This window comes from Epinephelus fuscoguttatus, linkage group LG1 (assembly GCF_011397635.1).
Source record: "Epinephelus fuscoguttatus linkage group LG1, E.fuscoguttatus.final_Chr_v1".
Taxonomy (NCBI): Eukaryota; Metazoa; Chordata; class Actinopteri; order Perciformes; family Serranidae; genus Epinephelus; species Epinephelus fuscoguttatus.
Genome location: NC_064752.1, coordinates 22,544,104 through 22,556,274, shown reverse-complemented (window position 1 = coordinate 22,556,274; position 12,171 = coordinate 22,544,104). Strand labels below are relative to the sequence as shown.

Below are 12,171 nucleotides of genomic sequence, written 5' to 3'. Positions count from 1 at the left end.
TGCTACACTTGACACAGTCAAAATCTGTTTCCCCCCTGTTCTACACACCTGATTTCCATTACCTGGAGCTTACCTATATGCACTTTACACATGACTGCTCCACCCTGTGTTCAGTTTCATAATTGCATGTGAATATGTATATCTATATATATATATATATATATATATCTCTATCTATATATATATATATATATAAGGATAAAGTAAACAAAAACTATATTATGGCTCCAACACTGGGTTTAAATACTTATGGCCCATAAATGAGGAGCCAAGGACCCGATGATACTTGCTGCTGCGGTGAATACCAACACATCGTTGGGCTGAACGGAGATGATGTGTTGAATAAAATCATGTGGCTGATAAACTGCTTTTGTAGTTGGAAGAAGTCATCTCAAGATAATGTTACATGTGGCAATACACCCAAACAAGGACAGAGGCATTTGTCTTTTTCTTACTACTCCTGTAACATTATCCCCACCACTTGCAGTCATTATCTGTCACAACTCAGCTGCCTGTTCTGCTAGAGACTGACCTCTAGTGGTCTCTGCTGTGCACTACATTGCCTTTGAGCAGCATCTCTGTATCAGTTTAATAGAAAGAGGAGCATCTGTATTTTTGAAGGTTGTGAAAATCGTATCTTCGAGATTTCTCAATACCCCAGTATACAGTAACACCTTGATAGTGCCCAAGTCTACTGGGGAACATAGGACCCTTTGTCACGTTCCCATTATGTGCCATATCAATCTGGGAAACACAGGAATGACCCTGCTGTGGGAATCAGTGCAACATACTAAAATATGACTTCATGGTTTAAGACGTACCATGACATCACAACATCTCTGGTTTGATTCCATCTGGTGACAACCTTCCCTCCATGTGCCCCATCCATCTTCACTGACTGATTAAATACCAAAAGGAAAACTGAAAAACTTTAAAAAGCAAGAATATAGAACATGTATCAGACAGGATGGATGTGGTAACAGTCCAGTCTTGGGAGTTGCTGCCTTCCTCACTGAGAGGGAAGCTTCATAACATAAAACCCATAGTCAGAGTCTGTTAGGAGCTCCATCATGCAGCAAATGTTGTATCACACTACTCTAGCGGTGTACGTGTCTCATCATGCAGAGAGTAACTGCTCAGGAGTTCATGAGGCTCAACAACTCCTCAACAGTGTTTCCACAGTCAGTGAGGAGACTTGTGTCAATCAAGGAGACGTTGCTCTCCTGTCAAAGAGCAGACACATCGATTCGGAGAGAAAACACCGAACTAATGTAGTCAGTGAACTCCCATCGGTTTATTGATCACCTTAAGGGAAAGTGTGCTAATGAAGATACATGTGATCTCCTGCCACGTAGAACTATGCAACTAAGTGCACGCAATTCTACACCCTGCAATTCAATACCATTTAGCATACTGCTATACATTAAACGCAGCTCCTATGTTTATTTCACCAGCATGTTGTTTGCCTTTAACTGTAAACAGGTATTTAAAGCAGCTTATGTAGAATTAACGAATATGTCTGACTGGCCTGAGGCTGTCGCTGTGAGCGGGGATATACCCACTGACAGACAGGCGAGGTCCACAACTCTTAGCTCTACTGGGGTTCTTAAATCCAATATGGGGATTAGGAGAGAGAGGGAGAGATCTAAGTTAGACCTGCATCTACTCTGATGAAGTGATTTTCAGTGCTGCTGGGGATACTGAGATCAATAATGTAAGTAAGCATATATAAACCATTGTGAGGGACTTATTCAGCAGTGGTCACAAATACTATGTGCATATTTGATATATTTGCCCAGGCTTTTACCAAGAGAAGGAAAGTTTATTATAGCTGGCAAAAATTCTGTTAGCTCTTATGGGATTAGATTCAGTGCACACCTGCACTGAAAATGACTCAATTAAAGAAGCACTTTAAAGAGCCTCTCTCTCGCTGAATTATATTACTATTAGGTTCGATGGCCTGGAGTCTAATAGGGACGAGAACGCTGGCCATACGCCAGCACCTTGACCTCTGTGCAGAGACGTGAGGGTGGCTCGACACCAGAGGGAGAATGAAGATATTCAGAGTTATGGGCCTCTGTGGACCTCCTGGGCTACACTGCGGACACCCTTACACTGTGCCGATCCTCGCATCATTTTGGTCCAGTGGAGCAGAAAGGTGACTGAAACCGCTGCACTGTCAGGGCACGGTCATTTGGGCAAGAAGGAGCAGAGCCTGAACGTGCAGGGATTAGTGCAACCACAGTGATGGAACACACAAGGTCTCTCCTTCCTTCCATGTAGCTGTTAACCATTAAGAACTTTTTGTTGCCGCAATCGGTTTAAGGCCAAGAAGTAGGACAAAGTGTTGGTAAAACTAAAAGCAAAGATAAAGACGAGGGAATTCAACCAGCGATGAGGAAGCAACACAAACACACTCAAGATGTGGTGAATAATGCATGTAGTTCTCACTTCTCACTTGCCATTTGCCTGGGGCTAAATTAGAGTCGTTGAAAAGATGCACAAATGAAAATATGCCGTTTGGATAAGAGGACAGTCTTTCTATAGTTTTGCTTAATCTATGTTGCCCACATTAAGTATTAGTCTTGGCACTTCTGTCGCTCTGCACTGAGGGAGGAGGACGTTTTATCTCTGAATGGCTGCAAATTACAGAACACATCTATAATTTCAAGATGCCACGGCGGCGTTTGTGTACTAACAGCTCTTGTTCTTCTCATCGTGACTTCACCGTCTCACAAGGATTGCCTCTTTTTTCTGTAAAAGAATGACAGTTACTTGGAATAAAACCCAATTTCATCTCGATGCATCAAAACACAACAGCATCCTAACTGGAACTGTGATTTGCATATCTGTTGGATTTGCCCCTCTTGCTTGTGCATCCTTTTTGACAACTAACCCGTTCATTGTGGCCCAATCAAACAGAATTTGCATGAGCCAGATAGTGTACACACATCGCATCACACTTTCATGTGGCCTTTCATGATAAAATAAACAGACTCAGTGGGTTGGATGAACAGATACTGCAATTTTAGATATTAGTTGTGGATAGCAGAATTTGGGAGGCTGTGCAACACTTGATTTAACTTAATACAACTTATTTTACTCATCAGTAAACACCTAGTCTCACCTAGCCAGACATGTCTTCACATACAACACACCAGTAGGGGTGGGACAAAATATCAATATGGGAATATATCATATTACTTTGTCTTGTGTGCCGTTATCAATTCACTGGCGCCAGGTATCAATATTTTCCCCTGCCTATTTGACTCTCCAGAGTCACTACTTCATGACTCCTTGTGGTGGTGCTTATCAAATGAATGAGGGTAAAGTGAATTTAAGTTAACTAGCTTGTGGTGAAGCAGAAATTCACAGGGGGAAAATGGCGGACAGCAGGGAGAAACAAACAAGAGAAGCATCGCCAAGCATCGTTCAAGTAGAAAGTCTGGGCCCACTTCAGCTTTTACAACACAGACGGGACAAACAAAATTGATAAGAAGTACACTATTTGCAGGAACTGTCTCGTAAAAGTAAAGTACATGGGTAACACAACACGTACTGCCACATGTTCAAAACAGCCAACACTGCCACCGCTGTAAGTCAGTAAACACATTTTTTGTACACCATTTCATCTCAGTTGTCAAATTCTGTGAAACTGACACCACAAAGCGATGAATAAACATATAATATATACATCAATATAGACATCAAGTATCGCAAAAATAATGAACGTTACCGTGGGCAACATTTTCTGATAGTATTGTATCGCGAATTACTCAATGATCCCCACTCCTGTACACAAGTGGGACCAACCTGGAAAAACTGAACGCTATAATATTTTGGAAGATGTAGTTGCTGTTAAACTGCACTGCACTATACAGCCAGATGTTTCTGTTATTTAGCCTCGGACAAAATGATAGAAAAACCCATCTGTACAATGCAATGCAATTCAACAGCACCACAAACTGTGGCCTTCAAAGTGATTCAGTTAAATCAATACCTCTCTAAAACAGTTTTAAGAAAATCTGAACATTATAACTTTCACGAGGGAGCTATTGCAAGTCTGCTGTATAAGACTGCATTAGTTTTAGATTGGTGTACCTAATAAACTGGCCTCTGAGTGTATTTTGAAGTTATAGTTTTCCTTCGGGCTGTTCACAATCTAATTATTCCCCTGTGTACTTTGATACATCTTCAGATCTCTAAAACTTTCACACTTTTATTTTGAAGGTTAGAAGGGCTCAGCTGTCAGCCGTGATGCGATGTGATACAAATCTTCAGCGCTGCCACACCCTCATCTTGTTTTACCTCCCTTTTATACAGTGATGTCCTCCAGATAAACTGACCCAGTCACACACACAGAACAGTACACTGACAAAGGCATGCACACAGATTAACACAAGGCCAGTATATGTGGAAAAGTATGCATACATTTGAGTATTCACAGCGTGCATTGAATGTTCCAGTGTTTGTGTGTACATATTATTTGCACATAAACCCTGAGAGGGTCACCCTCTCTGCTCGCAATAAATATATGAAACCAGAGATACACACAGCAGATCAACAGCACTCCAAAAGCACTCAGTTCGCAAAGATGCTTCCAGCGTTCTGCCTGCATGAAGCAGAATATTCATCAGGGCCTTGCAACCCTTTAACAGTAATATGCCCTTATCAACACAGTATTAAGCCTACTGATACATTCAAACAAAGTGCATTATTAATAAAAAAAAGGGTGCTCTTGTGCAAAGAGGGAGCAAAGAACAGCTGCGTCGGATTTTCATGTTTATCTTCTCAAACACCTCCACGAATCAAACAGGCGAAATAAATCCCAACAGATGAAATCCTGCAACACCGCCTATTAACAAACACGTGTAGAGAAGTCTGATGCTTCCAGCTCAGGAAGATGACTGACGTGTTTCCATTATTAGCTTCACAAAATGATGTCTTAGCTGGGTTTGCTGTTAATGACACTCGCTTTGAAACTCCACCAAGACACTTCTCTCTCCGGGTGGTAATGACGGGAAACACAGGAACTTAAAACTGATGTGGCAAAGTCAATGTATGGGATGCAACTCTAAAGGCAGCTTTATTTTGATGTCTGCCCTGGGCTCTCCTCATTATCCATCATAACACTGTGTGAAGAATCACTCTGCATTTATGGCCGAGCGGAGGCATCAAAGGCATCGACTAAGTTCTCACAGCACGACTCCATGAGGAGAGATACCAGACCAGATGAGAGAGGATGCAGCGGACACTTTCATTCTGGAGGCAAGTCAATCTCTGCTCTTTTTTTCCTCCTGAGGGAAATATGTATTCTGACCATGTGCATTACATAATAAGATATCACTTGAAGTATGCTGCATTTGCAGCACTCCAAGGTTGTGTTCAATGTTCCTGTGCCCCTGAAAATCTTGATAGGCTCAGTTTTCAATAATTCAGCTATCAGTCTGAGCTCTGAGAGCATCTCTGATAGTGTCTCTGCCTGTCAGACTCAACCTGACTAATACTGTGCACCTGCATTATGAATATATTTCAGCTAGAGTCTGTTTCATTGGTTCGATGCTTGACAGTGAAAAATGTCTTTGTCAGCGACTTTAGAATTCAATCAAATTACTGAAAACATGCAGAAATGTTCTTTGCTATCAACCTGCTCTGTCAACAAAACAATAACTAGTCCACAAAACAGCTGAGGTCCCCATAAACAGCCCCGTTTGCCAGATTGCGACCCCGAACACAGCTGAGCCACAGCCCCAAGTTCAACCTGAAAACTGTCTGAAAAAAGATGCTTTTGTAGCTCATCCCTAAAACACAACAGTACACAAGTTAAGGCATCCAACCAGCTCCTCAGGAACTTGCAGAGACAACAGAAACATCAACCACAATCACAATCGAAACATGATTATTTCTCTTTGCCCTTTACATAAGCACGCATATCATCCTTCCCAAAAATAAACCAGGCCCCCCGCCCCCCCCAAAAAAACTCTTTGCTTTGTCACAGCAGCAGCCCAGGAAGATTTAAGCTATGACACGGTCATCTTTTTGTACCTTAAAAACCTTGTTGTCGCGCCTCTTAGCATCAGTTAAATTAAAATGGTAATAAGACTGAGCATGGGATCGGGAAGAAATGCTGAGGGTGGAGATCAGTTACGCTGACATGCGGGATGTGCAGCTGGCTAATGATTTGTCAGGAGGCAGGAGGTGTAATTGAGGGGCTACTCACTGGCTTGCATGAGCTGTCCCTGGCGTCCAAACACCTGGGAGAAGGTGGCATGGCTGCAGGTGAGGGTGTCCTCCATGGTTATCCCGTTGGCACACGCTGAGGAGAGAGACAAGAGGAGGGGGATGAGGGAAGGTCAGCAACACTGCGTCACATGAAGACAGTAAAAAAGAGGAGAGAGGAAAAGAGAGGGAAAAATAAGAGGGAGAAGAGGGAGGAAAGGGGGGGCTTGCCTTCAGTTGTAGAAGCTGGAGTGTGATCTCTGGTGATGACTGCTCTCCTCTGGACCCGTCCTGCTACTGCTACTGCTGCTGCTGCTGTTGCTGCTGCTGCTGCTGCTGAGGAGTGAAGTACAGCCCCTCGCTGCTCACACCAATATGAGCAGAATTGCTCGCCGCACAGATAATGGGAGGGGGTGTGCCTGCCTGCCTGCCTGCTTGTCAGCATGTAAGTGTGTGCGCGCAAGAGAAAGTTCTCTGAATGTGTGCCTGTGAGAGCATTTTGGTGTGCGTGTGTGAGGGAGAGTAATTCAGGGTGGTAGAGCAGGTAGCAGAGCTGTAGGCACAGTTGCTCTGCCAGCACTCTGATCTTGTGCTTCGTCTGTACAGGCTGACAGTCCTCTGCGGCTCCAGACAGGCTGGGTTGAAGGGAAGAGCAAAGAAGAGGGGAGGCGAGGGGAGAGCGCCGCGTCTACAGCAGGTAAAAGTCAATCCTCCCTCCTCCCCGCTCACTCTCAGTGTGAGTAGACAGCAGCGTCTGTCCCCTGGGCACAGGACGGGACTGTTGTTTTCTGATCTGTGTGACTATGCCCCCTTTTCTCTCCTCCCTCTCCCTCCTCCCCTCTCTACCAGCCCTCATTTGCTGCGCCTCAGCAGTAACATCTCTCTCTCTCCTGTTCTCTCTCACATCTCTTACTCTCTCCACCCCACCCCATGCAAATCCCCTCGATCCATCTTAATGCTCGGGCCGCTGCTGGGAAACAGATTCTAGCAAACTCGAGTGCTTCATCTTCCCCCAGTGCTGAGGAGAGGAAAAAAAGGAGGATGAGAAAGTGGAGGGGTTGAATAAAAAGTGAAAAGTAGGGCTGGTACAGCTGGTGGTTTCCAGAGGCTTCATCTTGAAAAGGAATTGTAGAAAACTGCTGAGTATAAAATAAAAATTAGCTCATACTCGACTGGAAAAAATAACTCCTATAAACTCCTACTTGCCTCGCTATGTAGTGCAACAGCTCTGGTGAAGCAGTGAAAAAATGAGATTTACTGGCGTGTGTGAAAACACCCTCCACACACTGCAGCTAACATGAAGGTGTTGTCGTAAAAAATGAACAGTGTCATGAGATCAAATGAGCGCGAGATCTTAAAATACCCTTTCAGGCCTTGGAGGCAGAGTTAGCTATATTGTGCCCATTGTGCAGCGGTTGGCATGGAGACCTCTACCACAGGACTCTGAGGCTCCGACATGTTATCACACTGAAGCCATCCTCATACTGTCGAACCGCTCTGCAGTGTGCAAACCTGAGTTAAACACCCGATTTCCTCTCGAGCAACGAGGGAAAAAAAAAGGAAAAACTTTGCCAGGAAGCCCATTGTCACGGAGCCATCTCTCACACCGCTGCTCTGCAAGGCGAGCTCACCAGGGACCTGACCGCAGCACTCACATCCTCGCATCACATCCTCCTGTTTTGAAAGGAAATGGCAGGACGCTCAATGGGCCACAGTGGGAGCTGGGAGGAAGGCTCAGGCAGCGGGTTGACTTAAGCAGGTGGTTCTACAGGTGAAAGGATAATGGCGAGGCATCAAAACCATGTGTTTAAGCATAAAATGAAACAACTATGATGTTAATACGTTTGTTACAGAGCGGGTTAAGTAGCAATTAAATCAAAATCACAGTGTCAGATGTAACAAACAGCATGTTGCATACAAACACAACTAAAATCTGCTAAGGTCAAACTGAATGCCAGCGTTTCACAAACAAGAAGACGACTCGAGACGCAACTTCACTTTCAAGTCTGAGAGACTAATGCCCAGCAGAATAAATCTCCTCTCTGTCTTCATCAGTTTTAATGCCATTCTCTTTGAACAGGAAGTCTAGGCAGAGCAAGGGTTTTTTTTTTTTTTTGGAGGCTGTATATTGTCATGTATGAGCAGCTGTCATTCCCTCCCACTCTGTCTCCTGTCACTGGCGGCTATCTTTCTCTAGAAGACAAATAACGGAATAGTTCAAACCAGCGAACCGGTCTGATCCAGATTCCTTACATTCAACCTGCTCTTTTGTTGGAAGAAAAAGAAAATACTAGGTGTAGGTTTTTAAGGCTTTCAAGAATGCCGTGTTTTTACTAGAGCTGAAAAGAGTAGCTGATTTATTGTAAATTAAACTGCAGCAACTTTGATAAATCAATTAATCATTTAAATACATGGGTAAAAATGACCCAAAAAATGCTGGATCCAGCTTCTCTAGTGTGAGGACTGACTCTGTTTTATATTAGTGTATCTCTGAGTTCTGTAGAGAAAAATAAAGCAAGCATATTGAAGACACACCATTTTATCGTCATAATGATTAATTAATTATCCCAAGGATCAACAGCAGATTAACAGCTAATGGAAATAAAAATATAAAATAAAATTGTATCAATGCTAAATATCCTGAGGGATAACAGTCGCAATGTAATCAAATTACATACATACATTTCACCTGCTTCACATCAGCATGTTGGCATACTGTTAGCATTTAGCTTAAACCACTGTGTCTGAGGACAGCCTCACACAGCTGCTAGCATGACTTCTAGGCCATGTTCAGATAAAGTAGTGTTTTCTGTTGTTTTGTTTTTTTAGATTATATTTTTGGCATTTTACCTTATTGGACAGGAAAGCTTCAAAGTGAAAGGAGAAGAGAGAGAGGGGGGGTGACAGATGACATCCAGCAAAGGGCCATCGGTCAGAATAGAACTCACAGCCGCTGCGGCAAGGACACTGCCTTTGTACATGGGACACCCTGTCTACCAGGTGATCTAGCTGACGCCCTGAGCCAGTGGGTTTTTGATGCTTTATTTAGCTTAGAGAGTAACTTAACTCCCCCAGAAAATCTAGTCTTTGCTTTTCACCTTGCTGCAGTCAAGTACAGGTATATTTCAAGCACGGCTGGACATCAGCACCAGCGAAATGATGATAAAATATGCGAGTTGCTGCTAGATTTGCTTCACTCACCAGCCAAAAAAATGGTGATATACTGAGAGGGAGGTAGATTTTGAGGTGGACAAATAAAGCTAACTTCCAGCACCTGACTTCGGGACCTGGTGACATCATTGTTGGGTGTGGTTACAGGTTCAAAAGACCACATCACACCTATAAGTGATACTAGGTGTGGTCAGAAGTGAAACAGGCTTGAAATGTTCAACCTGAGTGGGCAACAAGACACTGCTCTTCAACCTGGCCCAGATGTTCATACGTAATCTGAAGGGATTTCAGCTATCAGATTGGATCGAATATTGAAAATAGGCTGTCCAATGAAGAAAAACATTATGAAGTCAAATTAGATCATGTATCCAGTTTTGGTTTGGATCTTGATCGAAACTTTTCAGAAAGACTGGGATACCTTTGAAGCAAAAAAATCAGGATTATCCTAACCCCAGGAGAAGGGTGGATTCAGGGTGGATTTCAGGAACACGATGTAAAAGACTTTTAAATTAGACAACTATGTATTCATTTATTTATATTTTGCACTTGATGTGTTTAACCATTAGTGTTAAAGCAGATAAAGTTGGCATTTCACTACCTATTAAGTCTTTCAGTAAAGTAAAAAAGGTTTTGTCTTAACGAAGAAATCCTCCAAAGAGCTGTCAATGACAAACAAAAATCACTTAATTTTAACTAACATTCATCATTTTATCATTTTTACCAAAGTGACAGTCAAAAGTAGTAGTTTCTAATAATTGCATCCCCCATGCTGTTTTCTGTCTCTTCAAATAAAAAAAACTTCTAGTGACCCCACGCTGGCTTGTTCTTTACATAGCCAGTAGCCTACATTGTGATTAACAGTCCCATTTAGAGCACTGGTTATCCAGTTTTCGTGATACTGAAGACTGTATCTAGATCCGGGTGATCAAATCTAGTGTTTTGGATCATTCTGATCCAGATTAAATTTGTTTGGACTGGTCCCTGGTGTTATTTTTCCACTTCTTTAAGTAGCAGATAAATAATAATAATCCAGTTTATCTAATTTTAAATCACTAAATTTGGAAATACACAAGTATTCACAGAACAGCGTTATCTTGTTAAACTAAAAAAAGTCATCTCCAAAATGCAGTTACTGATATCTTATTATGTGTTGAAATATTCTGTGATTCAGTTAGTGCTTACCAGCCCTAAGTTGAGTCTTTTCCCAGGAGTGGATGTTTGTCCTCAACCGTCTGCATGTGGTAATTGAGCATCGAGCCCCTAAAGCAGCCTCGGCGCTCTTCCACGCCTTAAATCTGCCTCTCTGGTGTGTCGTAGTTTATTTCGTCAAGCTGGGCACAGAGCTGCATGGAAATTGCATTTTTATGAATAGGGCTGAAGCACCGTACACAGCAATCAAGAGAGAGTGCAGTGATATTTCACCCTGACAGCATGAGTATGGTGCAGCACTCTTCCAAGTGCCCACCCCTCCACACAGCTGAACACCCATAAACTACATCCAGCCATAAAGTACACCATCATGGCACTGGGGCAAATAAACACGTCGCTCCATCGCTCCGAATAAAGAAAAATCCGGCCTGTGGATCAAATCCAACATACAGATTGCATTTAATTCATAACCCCATCCATCAACATGATAGCCTCATGTGAAGATCCAGTTCACAACACATCCCAGCTCCCTGAGTTTGTTCCCAGTGCCAGGGGCACATTTCTGTTACACACCGTCTGTCCGGTGGGCTTGATAGCTCATTAATGTTACGGGAGTGTGATGGATGGGGTCTGGACAAAAATAATCTCAGCAGATGCACACACATGCCAGATGAGACCTTGAAAGGTATTCAGGGGGACAGATGCACCATCAGATTCTGAGATGCTCCTCTTTTCTATTCAGGTTAATAAACCTCTTTTTTTATAGTGGGTTATATTCCAAAAAACAAACAGTTGTATTATTAACTTCATTATTTTGTCAGAGAAAAGGTTTATTTTTAAAGCTGCTGGGTGCATCTCATGAATATTTATCAGTTCAGAAGGTTCACACCTTACTTTGGATTTATTTCAAACATAAATTATACTAACAAACACCGTGAAAGTTGGGAGAAGTTTACTGTTGCTGAGAGCTGCTAAGAAGTGTGCACTTAATTATTAATACAGATACTTATCCTGAGATAGTTAATTTTCCACACAATAACGTCATTGCTTTGTGGAGGAGAATTAGGGTTCAGTATTCTTTTATGTCCAGTTTATTTCTTATGTAGACCTAAATGTGTAATGCTATTTCATGTGATTTTATATGTGATATAATTTTATTATGATTTTTATGTGGTCGTTACTCTTTTGTTGTGCTTTTTCCTCTTAATAAAAACACACTAATGTGCTGCTGCCATGGCGTTAAAGGGGGCTCACTGATATATAAGCAGTACCCAAAAAGCATGCACACAAAACATCATTACCTTTGTGACATTGGGCCTACTGCGATTTGTGTCAGTGGAAACAAGAAACTCAAGATAAAGCGATGAGACCCTTGAAGTACCACTTTACTGACAAAAATGACCATTTGTATGTCAATTACTCATCACATGTTGCATTAAACTCGGAAGAAAACCTTTTCGCACATGCCTCCATGGTGAACGAAGAATCCATAACCAGAAAAAAAATTCTTGATTAATCAGTGTTTTAAGTTTCAGCAAAAATCACACAAAAACACAAAGAGATGCAGCCGTATATCAGCAGCTCCTGTGTTCAGCAAGGTAAATGGAGTCAGGCTTTGAAGAGAGCAAAGAT

General features: G+C 42.4%; 1 protein-coding gene across 1 annotated transcript in view; it reads right to left on the bottom strand.

Moving 5' to 3' along the window:
* Window positions 1–6,965, bottom strand: part of LOC125900376 (kazrin-like) — a 155,130-nt gene extending 148,165 nt beyond the window's left edge. The window contains exons 1-2 of the mRNA XM_049595727.1: window positions 6,451–6,965; window positions 6,221–6,316 (exon numbers count right to left, since the gene is read on the bottom strand). Of these exons, the coding sequence (XP_049451684.1) occupies window positions 6,221–6,316; window positions 6,451–6,664 (310 nt within the window). The 5' untranslated portion in view covers window positions 6,665–6,965. The remainder of the gene's footprint in view (window positions 1–6,220; window positions 6,317–6,450) is intronic.
* Window positions 6,966–12,171: the final 5,206 nt, after the last annotated feature.